At 43.8% G+C, this 21,734-nt stretch overlaps 1 protein-coding gene across 1 annotated transcript in view; it reads left to right on the forward strand.

The window, feature by feature from the left end:
- Positions 1-20,558: 20,558 nt before the first annotated feature.
- The window catches only part of GORASP2 (golgi reassembly stacking protein 2), a 178,896-nt gene continuing 177,720 nt past the window's right edge, over positions 20,559-21,734 (forward strand). Inside the window, exon 1 of the mRNA XM_053698425.1 lies at positions 20,559-20,714. Coding sequence (XP_053554400.1) covers positions 20,652-20,714 — 63 coding nt within the window. The 5' untranslated portion in view covers positions 20,559-20,651. The remainder of the gene's footprint in view (positions 20,715-21,734) is intronic.

Consider the following 21,734-nt stretch of genomic DNA (forward strand, 5'->3'; position numbering starts at 1 on the left):
TGCTCTCCCTCTCCCCCGTCTCTTTTGCTCTCCCCCCTATCTTTTGCCCTCCCCTCTCTTTTGCTCTCCCTCCCCCTCTCATTTGCTCTTTCTCTCTCTGCCCTCTCATTTGCTCTCTCTCTCCCCTCTCATTTACTCTCTCTCCCCTCTGTCTTTTGCTCTCTCTCTCCCTCTCTCTTTGTGCTCTCTTTCCCCCTCTCTTTTGCACTCTCCCCCTCTCTTTTGCTCTCCCTCTCCCCCCTCTCTTTTGCTCTCTCTCTCCACCTCTCTTTTGCTCTCTCCCCCCTCTCTTTTGCACTCTCCCCCTCTCTTTTGCTCTCTCCCCCTCTCATTTGCTCTCCCACCCCCTCTAATTTGCTCTCTTTCTCCCTTCTCATTTGCTCTCTCCCCCCTCTCATTTGCTCTCTCTCTCCCCTCTCTTTTGCTCTCTCTCCCCCCTCTCTTTTGCTCTCCCTTTCCCCTCTCTTTGCTCTCTCCCCCCTCTCTTTTGCTCTCTCTCTCTCCCCTCTCTTTTGCTCTCTCTCCCCTCTCTTTTGTTCTCTCTCCCCTCTCTTTTGTTCTCTCTCCCCTCTCTTTTGCACTCTCTCTCCCCCTCTATTCTGCTCTCTCTCTCCCCCTCTCTTTTGCTCTCCCTCTCCCAATCTCTTTTGCTCTCCCCCTATCTTTTGCTCTCCCCTCTCTTTTGCTCTCTCCCTCCTCTCATTTGCTCTCTCTCTCCCCTCACATATGCTCTCTCTCCCCCCTCTCTTTTGCTCTCTCTCCCCCCTCTGTTTTGCTCTCTCTCCCCCCTATCTTTTGCTTTCTCTCCCCCTCTCTTTTGCTCTCTCCCCCCCCTCTCTTTTGCTCTCCCTTTTCCCTCTCTTTGCTCTCTCCCCCCCTCTCTTTTGCTCTCTCTCTCCCCTCTCTTTTGCTCTCTCTCTCCCCTCTCTTTTGTTCTCTCTCCCCTCTCTTTTGTTCTCTCTCCCCTCTCTTTTGCACTCTCTCTCCCCCTCTCTTCTGCTCTCTCTCTCCCCCTCTCTTTTGCTCTCCCTCTCCCACTCTCTTTTGCTCTCCCCCTATCTTTTGCTCTCCCCTCTCTTTTGCTCTCTCTCCCCTCTCATTTGTTCTCTCTCTCCACTCTCATTTGCTCTCTCTCCCCTCTCTATTTTGCTCTCTCTCCCTCCTCTCTTTTGCTCTCTCTCCCCCTCTCTTTTGCTCTCTCCCCCCCTCTCTTTTGCTCTCTCTCCCCCTCTATTTTGCTCTCTCTCCCTCCTCTCTTTTGCTCTCTCTCCCCCTCTCTTTTGCTCTCTCCCCCCCTCTATTTTGCTCTCTCTCACCCTCTCTTTTGCTCTCTCTCTCCCCTCTCTCTTGCTCTCTCTCTCTCCCCTCTCTTTTGATCTCTCTCCCCTCTCTTTTGCTCTCTCTCCAGCTCTCATTTGCTCTCCCTCTCTCTTTTGCTCTCCCTCTCCCTTCTCTTTTGCTTTTGCTATCCCACTCCCCTCTCTTTTGCTCTCTCACCCCTTCTCTTTTGCTCTCTCCCCCTTCTCTTTTGCTCTCTCCCCTTCTAATTTGCTCTCCCCCCTCTCTTTTGCTCTCCCTTTCCCCTCTTTTTTGCTCTCTCTCCCCCCCTCTCTTTTGCTCTCTCTCTCTTCCCTCTCATTTGCTCTCTCTCTTTTGCTTTCTCTCCCTCCTCTCTTTTGCTCTCTCTCTCCCCACTCTTTTGCTCTCTCCCCCCCTTCTCTTTTGCTCTCTCTCCCCCCCCTCTCTTTTGCTCTCTCTCCTCCTCTCTTTTGCTCTCTCTCTCCCCTCCCTTTTGTTCTCTCTCCCCTCTCTTTTGCTCTCTCTCCCCTCTCTTTTGCACTCTCTCTCCCCCTCTCTTCTGCTCTCTCTCTCCCCCTCTATTTTGCTCTCCCTCACCCCCTCTCTTTTGCTCTCCCCCCTATCTTTTGCTCTTCCCTTTCTTTTGCTCTCTCTCCCCTCTCTTTTGCTCTCTCTCCAGCTCTCTATTTTGCTCTCTCTCTCTCTCCTCCTTTTTACTCTCTCTCTCCCCCCTCTCTTTTGCTCTCACTTCCCCCTTTCTTTTGCTCTCTCTCCCTCTCTCTTTTGCTCTCCCTCTCTCTTTTGCTCTCCCTCTCCCCTCTCTTTTGCTATCCCACTCCCCTCTCTTTTGCTCTCCCTTTCCCCTCTCTTTGCTCTCTCTCACCCTCTCTTTTGCTCTCTCTCTCCCCTCTTTTTTGCTCTCTCTCTCTCCCCTCTCTTTTGTTCTCTCTCCCCTCTCTTTTGCTCTCTCTCCCCTCCCTTTTGCACTCTCTCTCCCCCTCTCTTCTGCTCTCTCTCCCCCTCTCTTTTGCTCTCCCTCTCCCCCCTCTCTTTTGCTCTCCCACCTATATTTTGCCCTCCCCTCTCTTTTGCTCTCCCTCCCCCTCTCATTTGCTCTTTCTCTCTCTGCCCTCTCATTTGCTCTCTCTCTCCCCTCTCATTTACTCTCTCTCCCTTCTGTCTTTGGCTCTCTCTTTCCCTCTCTCTTTGTGCTCTCTTTCCCCCTCTCTTTTGCACTCTCCCCCTCTCTTTTGCTCTCCCTCTCCCCCCTCTCTTTTGCTCTCTCTCTCCACCTCTCTTTTGCTCTCTCCCCCCTCTCTTTTGCACTCTCCCCCTCTCTTTTGCTCTCTCCCCCTCTCATTTGCTCTCCCACCCCCTCTAATTTGCTCTCTTTCTCCCTTCTCATTTGCTCTCCCCCCCTCTCATTTGCTCTCTCTCTCCCCTCTCTTTTGCTCTCTCTCCCCCCTCTCTTTTGCTCTCCCTTTCCCCTCACTTTGCTCTCTCCCCCCCCCCCTCTCTTTTGCTCTCTCTCTCTCCCCTCTCTTTTGCTCTCTCTCTCCCCTCTCTTTTGTTCTCTCTCCCCTCTCTTTTGTTCTCTCTCCCCTCTCTTTTGCACTCTCTCTCCCCCTCTCTTCTGCTCTCTCTCTCCCCCTCTCTTTTGCTCTCCCTCTCCCCCTCTCTTTTGCTCTCCCCCTATCTTTTGCTCTCCCCCTCTCTTTTGCTCTCTCCCCCCTCTTATTTGCTCTCTCTCTCCCCTCACATATGCTCTCTCTCCCCCCTCTCTTTTGCTCTCTCTCCCCCCTCTGTTTTGCTCTCTCTCCCCCCCTATCTTTTGCTTTCTCTCCCCCTCTCTTTTGCTCTCTCTATCCCCTCTCTTTTGCTCTCCCTTTTCCCTCTCTTTGCTCTCTCCCCCCCCTCTCTTTTGCTCTCTCTCTCCCCTCTCTTTTGCTCTCTCTCTCCCCTCTCTTTTGTTCTCTCTCCCCTCTCTTTTGTTCTCTCTCCCCTCTCTTTTGCACTCTCTCTCCCCCTCTCTTCGGCTCTCTCTCTCCCCCTCTCTTTTGCTCTCCCTCTCCCCCTCTCTTTTGCTCTCCCCCTATCTTTTGCTCTCCTCTCTCTTTTGCTCTCTCCCCTCTCATTTGCTCTCTCTCTCCACTCTCATTTGCTCTCTCTCCCCTCTCTCTTTTGCTCTCTCTCCCTCCTCTCTTTTGCTCTCTCTCCCCCTCTCTTTTGCTCTCTCCCCCCCCTCTCTTTTGCTCTCTCTCCCCCTCTATTTTGCTTTCTCTCCCTCCTCTCTTTTGCTCTCTCTCCCCCTCTTTTTTGCTCTCCCCCCCCCCCCCCTCTCTTTTGCTCTCTCTCCCCCTCTCTTTTGCTCTCTCTCTCCCCTCTTTCTTGCTCTCTCTCTCCCCTCTCTTTTGATCTCTCTCCCCTCTCTTTTGCTCTCTCTTCAGCTCTCATTTGCTCTCCCTCTCTCTTTTGCTCTCCCTCTCCCCTCTCTTTTGCTTTTGCTATCCCACTCCCCTCTCTTTTGCTCTCTCACCCCTTCTCTTTTGCTCTCTCCCCCTTCTCTTTTGCTCTCTCCCCTTCTAATTTGCTCTCCCCCCTCTCTTTTGCTCTCCCTTTCCCCTCTTTTTTGCTCTCTCTCCCCCCTCTCTTTTGCTCTCTCTCTCTTCCCTCTCATTTGCTCTCTCTCTTTTGCTTTCTCTCCCTCCTCTCTTTTGCTCTCTCTCTCCCCGCTCTTTTGCTCTCTCTCCCCCTTCTCTTTTGCTCTCTCTCCCCCCTCTCTTTTGCTCTCTCTCCTCCTCTCTTTTGCTCTCTCTCTCTCTCCTCTCTCTTTTGCTCTCTCCCCTCTCTTTTGCTCTCTCCCCTTTCTTTTGCTCTCTCTCCCTCTCTCTTTTGCTCTCCCTCTCACTTTTGCTCTCCCTCTCCCCTCTCTTTTGCTATCCCACTCCCCTCTCTTTTGCTCTCTCATCCCTTCTCTTTTGCTCTCTCCCCCTTCTCTTTTGCTCTCTCACCCTTCTAATTTGCTCTCCCCCTCTCTTTTGCTCTCCATTTCCCCTCTTTTTTTCTCTCTCTCCCCCTCTCTTTTGCTCTCTCCCTCCCCTCTCATTTGCTCTCTCTCTCTTTTGCTTTCTCTCCCTCCTCTCTTTTGCTCTCTTTCTCCCCTCTCATTTGCTCTCTCTCTCTTTTGCTTTCTCTCCCTCCTCTCTTTTGTACTCTCTCCCCTCTCTTTTGCTCTCTCTCCCCTCTCTTTTGCACTCTCTCTCCCCCTCTCTTCTGCTCTCTCTCTCCCCCTCTCTTTTGCTCTCCCTCACCCCCTCTCTTTTGCTCTCCCCCCCTATCTTTTGCTCTTCCCTTTCTTTTGCTCTCTCTCCCCTCTCTTTTGCTCTCTCCCCAGCTCTCTATTTTGCTCTCTCTCTCTCCTCCCTTTTACTCTCTCTCCCCCCTCTCTTTTGCTCTCTCTTCCCCCTTTATTTTGCTCTCTCTCCCCTCTCTTTTGCTCTCTCTCTCCAGCTCTCTATTTTGCTCTCTCTCTCTCTCTCCTCTCTTTTACTCTCTCCCCCCTCTCTTTTGCTCTCTCTTCCCCCTTTCTTTTGCTCTCTCTCCAGCTCTCTATTTTGCTCTCTCTCTCTCTCTTTTGCTCTCCCTCTCCCCTCTCTTTTGCTCTCTCACCCCTTCTCTTTTGCTCTCTCCCCCTTCTCTTTTGCTCTCTCACCCTTCTAATTTGCTCTCCCCCTCTCTTTTGCTCTCCATTTCCCCTCTTTTTTTCTCTCTCTCCCCCTCTCTTTTGCTCTCTCCCTCCCCTCTCATTTGCTCTCTCTATTTTGCTTTCTCTCCCTCCTCTCTTTTGCTCTCTTTCTCCCCTCTCATTTGCTCTCTCTCTCTTTTGCTTTCTCTCCCTCCTCTCTTTTGCTCTCTCTCTCCCCGCTCTTTTGCTCTCTCTTCCCCTTCTCTTTTGCTCTCTCTCCCCCCTCTCTTTTGCTCTCTCTCCTCCTCTTTTTTTGCTCTCTATCTCCCCTCTCTTTTGCTCTCTCTCTCCCCTCTCTTTTGCTCTTTCTCTCCCCTCTCTTTTGCTCTCACTCCAGCTCTCATTTGCTCTCTCTCTCCCCTCTAATTTGCTCTCTCCCTCCTCTCTTTTGCTCTCTCTTTCCCCTCACATATGCTCTCTCTCTCTTCCCCCTCTCGTTTGCTCTCCCCTCTCTCTTTTGCTTTCTCTCCCCCCCTCTATTTTGCTCTATCTCCCCCTCTCGTTTGGTCTCTCCCCCCCTCTCTTTTGCTCTCCCTTTCCCCTCTCTTTTGTTCTCTCTCCCCTCTCTTTTGCTCTCCCTTTCCCCTCTCTTTTGCTCTCCCCCTCTCTTCTGTTCTCTCTCTCCCCCTCCCTTTTGCTCTCCCTCTCCCCCTCTTTGCTCTCTCTCCCCTCTCTATTTTGCTCTCTCTCCCTCCTCTCTTTTGCTCTCTCTCCCCCCTCTCTTTTGCTCTCTCTCCCCCCTCTCTTTTGCTCTCTCTCCCCCTCTCTTTTGCTCTCTCTCTCTCTCCTCTCTTGCTCTCTCTCTCCCCTCTCTTTTGCTCTCTCTCCCCTCTCTTTTGCTCTCTCTCCAGCTCTCATTTGCTCTCCCTCTCTCTTTTGCTCTCCCTCTCCCCTCTCTTTTGCTTTTGCTATTCCACTCCCCTCTCTTTTGCTCTCTCACCCCTTCTCTTTTGCTCTCTCCCCCTTCTCTTTTGCTCTCTCCCCCTTCTAATTTGCTCTCCCCCTCTCTTTTGCTCTCCCTTTCCCCTCTTTTTTTCTCTCTCTCCCCCTCTCTTTTGCTCTCTCCCTCCCCTCTCATTTGCTCTCTCTCTTTTGCTTTCTCTCCCTCCTCTCTTTTGCTCTCTCTGTCCCCGCTCTTTTGCTCTCTCTCCCCTTCTCTTTTGCTCTCTCTCCCCCCTCTCTTTTGCTCTCTCTCCTCCTCTTTTTTGCTCTCTCTCTCCCCTCTCTTTTGCTCTCTCTCTCCCCTCTCTTTTGTTCTTTCTCTCCCCTCTCTTTTGCTCTCACTCCAGCTCTCATTTGCTCTCTCTCTCCCCTCTAATTTGCTCTCTCCCTCCTCTCTTTTGCTCTCTTTCCCCTCACATATGCTCTCTCTCTCTCTTCCCCCTCTCGTTTGCTCTCCCCTCTCTCTTTTGCTTTCTCTCCCCCCTCTATTTTGCTCTATCTCCCCCCTCTCGTTTGCTCTCTCTCTCCCCCCTTCTCTTTTGCTTTCCCTTTCCCCTCTCTTTGCCCTCTCTCCCCCTCTCTTTTGCTCTCTCCCCTCTCTTTTGCTCTCTCTCTCCCCTTTCTTTTGCTCTCTCTCCCCACTCTTTTGCTCTCTCTCCAGCTCTCATTTGCTCTCTCTCATTCCCCCTCTCTTTTGCTCTCTCTCTCCCCCTCTCTTTTGCACTATCTTTCCCCCTCTCTTTTGCTCTCTCTATCCCCCTCTCTTTTGCACTCTCTCTCCCCTCTCTTTTGCTCTTTCTCTCCCCTCTCTTTTGCTCTCTCCCCCCTCTCTTTTGCTCTCTCTCCAGCTCTCATTTGCTCTTCCTCTCTCTTTTGCTCTCCCTTTCCCCTCTCTTTTGCTATCCCTCCCCCCCTCTATCTCCCCTCTCTTTTGGTCTCTCACCCCTTCTCTTTTGCTCTCTCCCCCTTCTATTTTGCTCTCTCCCCCCTCTCTTTTGCTCTCTCTCCCCCTCTATTTTGCTCTACCTTTTCCCTCTCTTTTACTCTCTCCCCCCTCTCTTTTGCTCTCTCTCTCCCCTCTCATTTGCTCTCTCTCTTTTGCTTTCTCTCCCTCCTCTCTTGCTCTCCCCCCTCTCTTTTGCTCTCTCTCTCCCCCCTCTCTTTTGCTCTCTCTCTCCCCTCTCTTTTGCTCTTTCTCTCCACTCTCTTTTGCTCTCACTCCAGCTCTCATTTGTTCTCCCTCTCTCTTTTGCTCTCCCTCTCCCCTCTCTTTTGCTTTTGCTCTCCCTCTCCCCTCTCTTTTGCTCTCTCCCCTTCTCTTTTGCCCTCTCCCCCCTTCTCTTTTGCTCTCTCTTCCCCTGTCCTTTTTTTTAATTGGGGCACTCCCACTGCCTCCCCTTCACTGATGAGCCGCCATTTTGTTTTGCTTTTTTTTTAAATTTTGGGCACTCTCACTACTTCCCCTTCCCTGCTGAGCCGCCCACCCGCCCACACCACCCACCGGCTCCAGCAGAAGATAGTTACAGAGGGCGACACACACAGTGTCACCGTCTGTAACGATCAGGAATCTAGCCTCATATGGAGGCAGAGCACCGATCGCGCTCCGGCTCCATATGCGGCAGATGCCTGAAGCTTCAGAAGCAGAAGTAACATAACAGCTGAGAGTTGGAGCTCCTGAAGCTGTCTGTCACCGCGAGGCGACTGCACGCGCATCCAACATTCCTTTGAGGATGCATGCACAATTGCCGACGGCGACGGACATTACAAACACAATTATAATATAGAACATGTGATTGTCGAGATCTCAATATTTTACGTGTCCCATTGAAATTGCAATAATAATGAAGATCTTCCATACCTCTCGTCTATGTTTATGTAATATTGAGTGAGAAACTGATGAAAGTGGTGGTAGAGTCAATTCAAAAGAGGAGGCAGTCGTTCTAGAATGCATAATATCCAATACTTTATTCTTTCAATAATAAAACATCAAGCACAAAAGGTAAGAGGTGCAGGCTGGTCTGACTAGTGTCACTAATCAAACTTTTGACACCAAGGGTTGTGTAAAATGTTCTACTTCTTTTGTTGTGTACCTGATCGAATATACTCAACACATCGGCGACAATATGTGGGTATGACCACAAGAGACAAGGGAATTTCAATCCTAGGATTGAAAAGGTTGTACACTTGGAAAGCACTCTAGCCTGAGATAGGGGGGCTCTGGGTTGGAACAAAGGTTCTCGGGGGGGGGGGAAAGACGGTCTTGGCCGTAATGAGTTAAAATTTAACCTTTATTGGGATTCACATTAAAATAATAGTCCATGGACAAACATAAATACTTAAGTTAAAAACACAGATGAAAGGGGGGTATCGTGTGCAGTGTGTGTTTGGCGTAAAAATAAATAAATTATTTCTCCCTTCTCATTTGCTCTCTCCCCCCTCTCATTTGCTCTCTCTCCCCTCACATATGCTCTCTCTCCCCCCTCTCTTTTGCTTTCTCTCCCCCCTCTGTTTTGCTCTCTCTCCCCCTCTCTTTTGCTTTCTCTCCCCCTCCTCTCTCTTTTGCTCTCTCTCCCCCCTCTCTTTTGCTCTCCCTTTCCCCTCTCTTTGCTCTCTCCCCCCCTCTCTTTTGCTCTCTCTCTCCCCTCTCTTTTGCTCTCTCTCTCCCCTCTCTTTTGTTCTCTCTCCCCTCTCTTTTGTTCTCTCTCCCTCTCTTTGCACTCTCTCTCCCCCTCTCTTCTGCTCTCTCTCTCCCCCTCTCTTTTGCTCTCCCTCTCCCCCTCTCTTTTGCTCTCCCCCTATCTTTTGCTCTCCCCTCTCTTTTGCTCTCTCTCCCCTCTCATTTGCTCTCTCTCTCCACTCTCATTTGCTCTCTCTCCCCTCTCTATTTTGCTCTCTCTCCCTCCTCTCTTTTGCTCTCTCCCCCCCTCTCTTTTGCTCTCTCCCCCCTCTCTTTTGCTCTCCCCCTCTCTTTTGCTCTCTCTCTCCCCTCTCCCTTGCTCTCTCTCTCCCCTCTCTTTTGCTCTCTCTCCCCCTCTCGTTTGCGCTCTCTACAGCTCTCATTTGCTCTCCCTCTCTCTTTTGCTCTCCCTCTCCCCTCTCTTTTGCTTTTGCTATCCCACTCCCCTCTGTTTTGCTCTCTCACCCCTTCTCTTTTGCTCTCTCCCCCTTCTCTTTTGCTCTCTCCCCTTCTAATTTGCTCTCCCCCCTCTCTTTTGCTCTCCCCCCTCTCTTTTGCTCTCCCTTTCCCCTCATTTTTGCTCTCTCTCCCCCTCTCTTTTGCTCTCTCTCTCTTCCCTCTCATTTGCTCTCTCTCTTTTGCTTTCTTTCCCTCCTCTCTTTTGCTCTCTCTCCCCCCGCTTTTTTTCTCTCTCTCCCCCTTCTCTTTTGCTCTCTCTGCCCCCTCTCTTTTGCTCTCTCTCCTCCTCTCTTTTGCTCTCTCTCTCTCCTCTCTCTTTTGCTCTCTCTCCCCTCTCTTTTGCTCTCTCTCTCCCCTCTCTTTTGTTCTCTCTCCCCTCTCTTTTGCTCTCTCTCCACTCTCTTTTGCACTCTCTCTCCCCCTCTCTTTTGCTCTCCCTCACCCCCTCTCTTTTGCTCTCCCCCCTATCTTTTGCTCTTCCCTATCTTTTGCTCTCCCTCCCCCTCTCATTTGCTCTTTCTCTCTCTGCCCTCTCATTTGCTCTCTCTCTCCCCTCTCATTTGCTCTCTCTCCCCTCTCTATTTTGCTCTATCTCTCCTCTCTTTTACTCTTTCTCTCTCCCCTCTCTTTTGCTCTCTCTTCCCCCTTTCTTTTGCTCTCTCGCCCCTTCTCTTTTGCTCTCTCCCCCTTCTCTTTTGCTCTCTCACCCTTCTAATTTGCTCTCCCCCCTCTCTTTTGCTCTCCATTTCCCCTCTTTTTTTCTCTCTCTCCCCTCTCATTTGCTCTCTCTGTTTTGCTTTCTCTCCCTCCTCTCTTTTGCTCTCTTTCTCCCCTCTCTTTTGCTCTTTCTTTCCCCTCTCTTTTGCTCTCACTCCAGCTCTCATTTGCTCTCTCTCTCCCCTCTAATTTGCTCTCTCCCTCCTCTCTTTTGCTCTCTCTTTCCCCTCACATATGCTCTCTCTCTCTTCCCCCTCTCGTTTGCTCTCCCCTCTCTCTTTTGCTTTCTCTCCCCCCTCTATTTTGCTCTATCTCCCCCTCTCGTTTGGTCTCTCCCCCCCTCTCTTTTGCTCTCCCTTTCCCCTCTCTTTTGTTCTCTCTCCCCTCTCTATTGCTCTCTCTCCCCTCTCTTTTGCCCTCTCTCTCTCCCTCTCTTCTGTTCTCTCTCTCCCCCTCACTTTTGCTCTCCCTCTCCCCCTCTTTGCTCTCTCTCCCCTCTCTATTTTGCTCTCTCTCCCTCCTCTCTTTTGCTCTCTCTCCCCCCTCTCTTTTGCTCTCTCTCCCCCCTCTCTTTTGCTCTCTCTCCCCCTCTCTTTTGCTCTCTCTCTCTCCCTCTCTTGCTCTCTCTCTCCCCTCTCTTGCTCTCTCTCTCCCCTCTCTTTTGCTCTCTCCCCTCTCTTTTGCTCTCTCTCCAGCTCTCATTTGCTCTCCCTCTCTCTTTTGCTCTCCCTCTCCCCTCTCTTTTGCTTTTGCTATTCCACTCCCCTCTCTTTTGCTCTCTCACCTCTTCTCTTTTGCTCTCTCCCCCTTCTCTTTTGCTCTCTCCCCTTCTAATTTGCTCTCCCCCTCTTTTTTGCTCTCCCTTTCCCCTCTTTTTTGCTCTCTCTCCCCCTCTCTTTTGCTCTCTCCCTCCCCTCTCATTTGCTCTCTCTCTTTTGCTTTCTCTCCCTCCTCTCTTTTGCTCTCTCTCTCCCCGCTCTTTTGCTCTCTCTCCCCTTCTCTTTTGCTCTCTCACCCCTCTCTTTTGCTCTCTCTCCTCCTCTTTTTTGCTCTCTCTCTCCCCTCTCTTTTGCTCTCTCTCTCCCCTCTCTTTTGCTCTTTCTCTCCCCTCTCTTTTGCTCTCACTCCAGCTCTCATTTGCTCTCTCTCTCCCCTCTAATTTGCTCTCTCCCTCCTCTCTTTTGCTCTCTCTTTCCCCTCACATATGCTCTCTCTCTCTCTTCCCCCTCTAGTTTGCTCTCCCCTCTCTCTTTTGCTTTCTCTCCCCCCTCTATTTTGCTCTATCTCCCCCCTCTCGTTTGCTCTTTCTCTCCCCCCTCTCTTTTGCTTTCCCTTTCCCCTCTCTTTGCCCTCTCTTCCCCTCTCTTTTGCTCTCTCCCCTCTCTTTTGCTCTCTCTCTCCCCTCTCTTTTGCTCTCTCTCCCCTCTCTTTTGCTCTCTCTCCAGCTCTCATTTGCTCTCTCTCTCTCCCCCTCTCTTTTGCTCTCTCTCTCCCCCTCTCTTTTGCACTATCTTTCCCCCTCTCTTTTGCTCTCTCTATCCCCCTCTCTTTTGCACTCTCTCTCCCCTCTCTTTTGCTCTTTCTCTCCCCTCTCTTTTGCTTTCTCCCCCCTCTCTTTTGCTCTCTCTCCAGCTCTCATTTGCTCTCCCTCTCTCTTTTACTCTCCCTCTCCCCTCTCTTTTGCTATCCCTCTCCCCCCCCCTCTATCTCCCCTCTCTTTTGGTCTCTCACCCCTTTTCTTTTGCTCTCTCCCCCTTCTATTTTGCTCTCTCCCCCCTCTCTTTTGCTCTCTCTCCCCCTCTCTTTTGCTCTCTCTCCCCCTCTCTTTTGCTCTACCTTTTCCCTCTCTTTTACTCTCTCCCCCCTCTCTTTTGCTCTCTCTCTCCCCTCTCATTTGGTCTCTCTCTTTTGCTTTCTCTCCCTCCTCTCTTGCTCTCCCCCCTCTCTTTTGCTCTCTCTCTCCCCCTCTCTTTTGCTCTCTCTCTCCCCTCTCTTTTGCTCTTTCTCTCCTCTCTCTTTTGCTCTCACTCCAGCTCTCATTTGTTCTCCCTCTCTCTTTTGCTCTCCCTCTCCCCTCTCTTTTGCTTTTGCTCTCCCTCTCCCCTCTCTTTTGCTCTCTCCCCTTCTCTTTTGCCCTCTCCCCCCCCCCCTTCTCTTTTGCTCTCTCTTCCCCTGTCCTTTTTTTTAATTGGGGCACTCCCACTGCCTCCCCTTCCCTGATGAGCCACCATTTTGTTTTGATTTTTTTTTAATTTTAGGGCAATCTCACTACTTCCCCTTCCCTGCTGAGCCGCCCAACCGCCCACACCACCCACTGGCTCCAGCAGAAGATAGTTACAGAGGGCGACACACACAGTGTCACCGTCTGTAACGATCAGGAATCTAGCCTCATATGGAGGCGGAGCACCGATCGCGTTCCGGCTCCATATGCGGCAGATGCCTGAAGCTTCAGAAGCAGAAGTAACATAACAGCTGAGAGTTGGAGCTCCTGAAGCTGTAGTAAAACTTAGAAAAAGTTTTACTACAATGTATGAGAATAACTTGCTGTAAAACAAACAAGATATAAATACACCTAGGTTTATTTAACTCACAGGAACTAACCCATTATATGGTAACCCTGCAGAGCACTATTATAAGCCTCCTTAACACATAGTTTGGCTAGATGAATGTTTGCATCAGCCCTAACAAGGGTAATACCCTTGGGCTTTATTATAGAATATAAGGAGGACTGGAGTATTCTGTTTATCCAGCACAGTAACAGATGTACCAATGACATCAATAACAACTTCCAATTAAATACATAATATCCAAGTGATAATACAACAGTGCATCAACCATTTGAGCCTTTATTGTAGAATACAAAGTTGCTTTAGAATATAAGGAGGACTGGATTATTCTTTTCATCCAGCTCTGTAACAGTTGTATCAGTGATATCAACAGCTAACTTTTTTTAATAGATGATATCAAAGTGAGAACACAGTAGTATATTAACTATTGGAATTTCCATTAAACGTTTACTTGGTTGCTTCAGCAGACCAGAACATTACATATAAAGATAACTTATATCTGTACGTGTACGGTACACTTTAGGAATTCTAATATCAGATTTAGCCGCACCAAACACGCGTACTAACATTTAACTATACCGTATACTATTCTTTCACTCTGGGAATAAATTCTTGACTAGGGATCATTCGTCCTAGGTTTATGAATTAACCCCACTAATAATAATTTATTTTTACGCCAAACACACACTGCACACGATACCCCTCTTTCATCTGTGTTTTTAACTTAAGTATTTATGTTTGTTCGTGGACTATTATTTTAATGTGAATCCCAATAAAGGTTAAATTTTAACTCATTACGGCCAAGACCGTCTTTCCCCCCCTGAGAACCTTTGTTCCAACCCAGAGCCCCCCTTTCTCAGGCTAGAGTGCTTTCCAAGTGTACAACCTTTTCAATCCTAGGATTGAAATTCCCCTTTCTCTTCATGAAACTGAAAAGTACACAGCACCTGACTCTTCTAGTATTTGTAAAGAGGTTTATATAATCTCAATTGACCATAGAGTATCCTGAGTTTAATCTATAGTAGTGCCATTAGTTTTGTTTCTTTCTTATGACCACAAGAGACGTACGAACTAGAGTACGAGAACATCTTGGCTATGTCAAAAATGAGAAGCCATGTTCTGCCCTGTCGAAACATTTCATTGAGGTACACGGAAGAGATCTTAAAACATTTAAATGGAGAGCAATAGAAACCATCAGGCAACCACCCAGGGGAGGCAACAAAGAGGAGCTTTTAGCTAGACAAGAGGCCCTCTGGATATTTAAACTTCAAACACAGGTACCTGATGGTTTCAACTCCGAATTTGATTTAATCAACCATTGGTGTTGATTTACTCGTTTATACATTTGCCCATGTACACATATATATGTATTTACTCTCTTCCACTTAATGATGCCATTTTGGCTAACCTTATGTGAACAAATGGATAAATGGATTACTTTTCTATAGTAACATGGAGTTATATACAGGCACCCTGCTGGTTCATATTCCATTTCACTGTTACCCTTTATGCATTCCCCCGTGCTGGGCAGCTATCCCAATGACAGATCAATAAAATAAAATAAAATGAAATGGATTGGAACTCTTTTGGAACATTATTATTCCTTGGTGACTGCTTTCATACATATATATACAGGTAGCTCACATTATGTATTTATAAGTGATATCATCCAAAGATAGGCATAAGTGTCATCAAATTTAAGGGCCTCAATAAGCATTGTCTCTTACAATATAGATTCAATATAGATTCATATCTTTTGAAGCCCCTGATAAGTATTAGGGCCCCTTTATGTCCATTTATTGCACCACATTATGCTTCTTTTAAATTGGGAATTATGAAATGGAAACATATTTGCAATGAATAGCTATGATGTCAATATAAGTGAACACACTATGCTATGTTATTTATTTAAATTTGTGCATTTTAGACGTCCCTTTAAAAATCTCCCAGTAACCATTAAGCAATAAGTGTGAAAATATGTACATTCATGCATATACATATATTTGTGACTATGTGTAAATAAGTATTTGAAATTGAGTTCTGTATATATTATATCACCTTATATTTTGTTCTTTGATAACCAATTTTGTAAATATGCTTTTGGTGATGTAACTATATAACATGGTACAGCTATATGTTAGCATTAAGCGGTTTTATGGATAAAGATATGTGTATAGAAAATGATGGAATACGTTCCCTTCTACTTTAGAGGTTTAACATCTAGGGTATGAGTCTATGCAATATAGTATATCATGCCATTTATAACTGCCTTGCTTATTGCTTATTGTTCTATTCTTCTATGGTCCCACTGTTTTAACTATTCCATTTTGTCACTGTTTTCATTATTTATCCTGTGATTCATATATACCAACAAAATAGAGTTTTTGCAGAGTCAACTTAGGTTTAAAACAAGTTGTACTAATCAATTTACATGTAAGGGGTTAATATGTGGGAGAGTGTTTTTGTTCCTCCCCCACGATTGACCAATGACTGTGTAAGACATCCTATTTAAACATGTCCACTACTTAGTGTGAGCAGGTTTATGATTACGGCATTTCGAAACTAGTCAGACCAGCCTGCACCTTTTACCTTTTGTGCTTGATGTTTTATTATTGAAAGAATAAAGAATTGGATTTTATGCATTCTAGAACGACTGCCTCCTCTTTTGAATTTACTACTTTTTGGGACTACAAGGAGTCCTTCCTTTGGCAGCATTTCTTCTGTGGATCCTCACACTCCAATAGCCACGGCAGTGGCAGTAACAGGTAGTAGGATCGAGCATCGTGTTTTCTGTACACTAATTGGCCAGCCGCAACACCCCCCCCCCCCGTCTCCACACGCCCCTGATGACGTCATGCGCTGTATCGTACAGATCAGGATGACAACAGCAAGCAGGAACGGAGAGGAGACAGTGTGTTTAGGGAACTGGCTTTTTAGCCTGATTTTGTCCCCACGCTGAGAGCTTTCACCTCTGAGGAGTTCCTACGACTGCAAACCGGACATGGTTCTGTAACCTCTCGGCAGAAGGGTGAGTGAACGGATCCCCTATTCCGCACATTGGATGCCGCTGGAGGATTGGGGCTCTGGTGTGAAGTGGGGTATTGTTTGTTTGTATACACACAGCTAGGCACAACGTATCCATCATTACCTGCCACTGGAATTATAAGGCTTAGAGTGCTAAATTCCAAATGAATGTGGATTAGTTTTGGGAACTGTTTTTTATGTTTGCTGGTGGTAGAGTCCTAATGCTGGAATCTGTATGGTTGAAGCTTAGAATGATGTCATCATATTAGCAACATGCCTGTCTAGTTTCCAAATCTTCGTTCTCTTGTAGCTTGCAACATTCTTATTTTGTGATGATTAAAAAGATAAATGTGTGTTTCGTTGTTGTGTGATGTGTGTTATGTACATATATGTATGTATTGTGATTCTCTACCACATATGTTCATCTATATAAAGCAGTATAGCATTGTTGTTCCTTCCAAAAAAGCGACAACTATAATATTTTCTAATAATATCTTATTATTATACGGAATTCCTAATGGTATATTATGTTTAAATCCTGATGTTAAAGAGACACTAAATCCATCATTTATATTTCATGATTCAGAGAGAGAATCCAATGTTAAACAACCTTCCAATGTACTTCTATGACGTAAATGTGTTCATTGTTTATATATAGTTTGTTGAATGAATAGCAATGCACATGTGTTAGGCAATCAAAGAAGGCATCTATGTGCAGCCAGCAATCATCATCTGCTGAGCCTATCTAGATATGCTGTTCATCAAAGCATATGAATAGAATACATGAAATTATATAATAGACGTAAATGAGACAAGTGTTTAAAATTGCCTACTGTTTCTGAATAATTAAATCTAAAAAAGTATTTTTTATGTCTGTTTAAATATGTTTTAATTCTTGAAACTGATTTTGTATTAGTGATAATACAATTGTTCGTGATTTATAGTTGATGTAATGTAATTTCATAAAAGATTTTGATCTTGATAAAGGTAGCTGTGACTACCGAAACGCGTAGAATTTGTTTTACTGTCTGTACTAAAATATACCAACTTGTAACAAGCAGGTTCATCCCCTAAATTTTGAAAATATCGCTGTTTCGGCATATGAATAATTCCTGTGTTACTTGGTGCGTTTTCTCTATTGTATTAGTTAACACCTTGCAGGTACTTTGTTTGTGTTATACTTTGTAGATCAAAGATACCTCAAAAAGGAACTGCCATTGATCTCAGTTTATGCCTAAAAGTTCTAAACAGAACAAACATCTTAGGAACTTAATCTGAACTTGAGGACTTGCTCTGTGTTCGACACAGGAGCTTTCAAAATTGGGCGAGAAATCCACAGCACTTACTGATTGGACCAGAAGAGATCTGACGTCACCATCTTATCGGAGCTCCCAACGGACTGCCAATACATGTTTGTGTAGCGGAGAACTATGAGTTACATAATACTTTTAAAGCTGTGCACAGCCAAAGAGCATACTCCCGGAACTGGTGTAAAATTAAAGCTATAAACGCTATACACCAACGAACAATATAAGTCCCCAAATTCGGGCCAGACATTTATGTTGTGATTTTAAAACAGTATATGATACATATTAACGCTATTTATGTTGCAATATTGCTATTCATAACCTTGATGTGGTAATACAGAGGTGTGTGCAGTATTATTTGTAATGAATGTTATAGATGCCAGCATCTAATAGCATTTTTAGTGTGCTATATTAGCAATTTCTAGGATTTTAATAAATTGATTGTTTTTTATGTTTTCACTTGGATAAACACATTCTTTTGCCTCATTAAGTCTACACATGAGCAATATTTGATTTATTAGTAATATCTGCTTTCATATATTATAATAGCACATACAAATTATTAAAAACACTAATTTTGTTACATTTTTTGTTACATTTTTTGTTACACTAATTTTGTTACATGTATGTCTATGTAAGTCAATGTAAAATGAGTTTGTGTGCATTTTTCTAACACCCGAGATCTCCTATCTTACATACGTTATATTTTTTATTTTATTTTTTAATAAAAAAAATGTACAGTGTTTGTATAAGTGTAAGTGTACTTTGTATAATATTTTTTAAGTGATTTGTGAATGTTTTTGGTTGCGATATATATCATTAACTACTGGATAGCGTTATGGATTTGAGAGGAGATGGGGATTTTTGTGGCGCTACGGAGGTTTTTTGAAACTTGCAATGGCTGCGTTAGGGAAAATTATGTATTATGGGCCATAACGCTACTATTTGACTCATAACGCTCAACTCATAATCTAGCTGATTGTCAGATATACATATATCTTTTATTGGTTTATACTACTAGTCCACTCATAAAAATGTAGCTTTAAAATACATTTTTTTTTTAAAATATTATAAATAGTATATCATGTTTAGTATGAAAACACTCAGATTAAAAAGTAGTAACTGGTCCCATACATATTGGACATATTGGTTGCTGATACTGGAAATAGTGAGTGTATTAAATATACATTTAAAAATATATAAGAATATCTGTATTTTCTGTTAGAAGTATTTGATAATGAAACAGTTTTTCTATGTCTGTTGCCCCTTAATTGACTAAAACTGGTATAACAGCCAAACGGGTTGACTGTTAAAAGACATACATTTCTCCGGGCCAATGAGATGTTCAGCTTCGAAGGGCCTTTAGGGACAAGCTTTGGTTGAGGGCATTTACAAAATTTCACCAATGATTAGAAAAAGAGGCAGGCTTTGATCACTTGATTAAAGTTTGATGCACAGGAGTAAAAAGGGTCATGCTGCTGAATTTGGGTCACTGACTTATCCTGCTGCTTTGGATTACAGAAAGCAACATTGGGCCTAAACATTTTATTTCCAGAATTGCATATACCTCTTCATATGAAGGTGAAAATAATATATTGAAAAGAGCTGAACTCCCATCTGGTTGTTTGGTAAAGTATAAGCGATTGTTAAGTATACTTAATATTTTAATCAAATGTATTCTATAGATATAATTAAATTGTAGCTGTGATTTAAACTGGTATTTTGTACTTTAAATGTATCTCCCATTGGCCTGTGTAGCTTAGAAATAATTATATTGATGCAAAGTTATTTTATTGCTAGGAAAAATAATTAGTATTTTGGTAATTATAAGTTAGTCTTACTTATTGTGAAATCTCTTAGAAATTGCATATAAATTGGTTATTGGGTTAAAAATATACAATTTCTCTGATTGTTATAAGTTTAGCATTATAACTTATAGGCTTATGTAGTGGCAGTAAATTAGAATTGGTGGGTAATTATAGGCTGTTCTGGTATTCTCATTTGTGGTATTTTAATAAGCGATTCATTGTGAGTAAGGTTAATTTTTAGAGATATATTTTATGATCTGTTTTGTATAGAAAATTGTAACAGAATAAGCGTATATAATTGATTCATAATCTAGTTTTTACATAAATATAATTCAAGGTGTCTATAAAGATAACTGATCAAGAACAAAGGATTAAATATTAATTTTTAATAATAATATTGTTGTCAAATTTATAGATATCTCAGTAGCGATATTTTGGTGTACACTACAGATTTAATATCTTACTGAAGTGTATTGACGGAGTTCTGCTATATCAATTGTGGATATTGCTGACAATAGTTTTATAGTGCTATTAAAGGGACAGTCAACACAAGAATTTTTGTTGTTTTAAAAGATAGATAATCCCTTTATTACCCATTCCCCAGTTTTGCATAACTAACACAGTTATAATAATACACGTTTTACCTCTGTAATTAGTTTGTATCTAAGCCTCAGCAGACTGCCCCCTTATTTCAGTTCTTTTGACAGACTTGCATTTTAGCCAATCAGAGCTGTCTCTATGGTAAATTCACGTGCATGATCTCAATGTTATCTATATGAAACATGTGAACTAATGCCCTCTAGTGGTGAAAAACTATCAAAATGCATTTAAATTAGAGGCGGCCTTCAAGGTCTAAGAAATTAGCATATGAACCTCCTAGGTTTAGCTTTTAACTAAGAATACCAAGAGAACAAAGCAAAATTGGTGATAAAAGTAAATTGGAAAGTTGTTTAAAATGACATGACCTATTTGAAACATGAAGGTTTTTTTGGCCTTGACTGTCCCTTTAATTATTAATATTCATAATTACAAGACGCATTAATATAATTGGAGGTTACTGCTAAGATAATAATAAATAATATTGTAACCTAGGATACACAACACTCGGAAGATAATTATTTTAAGTCTTTCCTTGCTAATGTGACAAATTCCAGTACTACAAGGTCTTTCTGTTAATTCGCAGTCTAAAATTTAAATTGTATTCAATAAAGTCTTATTACACTGTTTTTTTTTTCATTTTTCAACGATTTATCTTTAATACATTTCCACAGCAAGTAATATGTATGTAAACTGGAAAATTGTTTAAAATTGAAGGCTCTATCTAAATCAGGACAGTTTAATTTTGACTTGTATGTGTCCCTTTAATGGTTTTCTTTGTTTTAAAATATGTAATTTTTTAGTCATATTCCTATGCTATATAGACCAAAGTTTTTCTTGCCAGCTTGCAAAGGTGTCTGTCTCCCTCTCTACCAGTAAAGAAGAGGCAAATGTCCATATTACCCAGTGAAGATTAGTAGGAAGTACAAAACCAATACTGCCATATTAGTTTTAATATAAATGTAACCGTTTTTACATTAATTTTTAAGGCTGGAAATATTTTTTTATTTGTGAATTCTCTTTCATATGCATGATAGAAGATTTTAGTACAATTTTATTTATTTAATATGCATGATGAATATTTTAATACAATGTATTTAATCTGAATTACAGAATCGTTTTTTAGTTCAATGTCCTTTTATCATATAGTTGATCTAACTAGCTCTTGGGACAGGTCAGTATGAAAGAAAACAATATTATAAAAAAAAACATCAACCACCCTTGATATTTTTTAAACTGAATATACAATCTAAGAACGCTGCCATAATAAACCAAAGTTTGCCAACTGTAATTTGTATTCCCAATTGCTTGATTAACCTGTCCCCTTGTTATCCCGTTGCAATTTTATTGACACTCATTAGATGTCGCTGTTGTAGGAGTATCCGGCTAAGGAATCCTCCCAGCATTCTCCTTGGCTTCCAGTTTGCCACGTAACAAGCAGTAGCTTCAGTGCGTTGTCACTGGGAGCCGGGGTCGGGTCCACAGTTACTACCTGTGGGGTGGCGCGACATGGGGGGCTCGCAAAGTGTGGAGATCCCTGGTGGAGGCACGGAGGGCTATCACGTACTGCGGGTATGTAAGAGACCTGTTGTGAAGTTGCTCACCGTGTACAAGGGGGAAGAGTTTGTGTTGTGAGTCACTAGGCCGCGGGGCTTAGATTGAACTCTGCTTTATGGAGTGTTGCACAGGTGCCGGTATTTGCTGTCAGATAGTTAGCTATTACCGTGAGATGACTAAAATAACTAAGCACCAGTGCACATCTGCAGGGAGCATCATACTATTTACTTGGTGTAAGCTGACTGCACGGTCCTCAATAAACAATTGCATAGACGAGCGATTTCTCAGCCAGGGTGCTTGGCATCTGGGGTGTCATTTCCGTCAGCTAACGCAGTATACAGAATTACATGTTTCATTTTGTTATGTTTTTCATTGACTTGTGTTCGAGAATGTTTCTAGTGTTCGCGATGATGTTGCCATTGTATGCTACTTTGAAAGCATCTTAATTTCTGTATCTTTGTTTTGAATGAATGACGTTACGATGCCCTAAGCATATAATGCAGACTGCATGCTATCTCTCTCGTGGTCTTTTGGTTAAACTGTGTTTACCAACACTGACCAACCTCATCAAAGTAATAAAATAAAAGGACGGTAAACACAAAAAAATAATCAGCCTTAAAATGTTTATTGAAAATATGACAACACTCCGCTGTACATTATTTCAATTGCTTTTGCTCTATAATACCACTGAGAATTGTGCTTACTCCTTTTCTTTGCAATTATGCTTGAGCTCAAATTGCTATTGACTTTCTCTCGTGCATTAGCCTTTAAATCCCCACCACACCCACTTTATCCCCCAACCATGTTAGTACTAAAAACCTATATTTTTTAGCTATCTTGCAATAGATTAGCATACTTTGTAAACCTGAAAAGTAATGCATTAAAAAAACTTGTTCCCTGCAAATGGGAAATGGAAGCAAAATGTCAATTCCAGAATTGTTTTGTTGTGCATAATTAGGATTTTAGTGTTACAATCTCAAGATAGATTATCAGTGTTGCTGCTCACGATAAGCAAAATCATTGTTTGCAAAAGGA

Source organism: Bombina bombina, chromosome 1, assembly GCF_027579735.1.
Source record: "Bombina bombina isolate aBomBom1 chromosome 1, aBomBom1.pri, whole genome shotgun sequence".
Taxonomy (NCBI): Eukaryota; Metazoa; Chordata; class Amphibia; order Anura; family Bombinatoridae; genus Bombina; species Bombina bombina.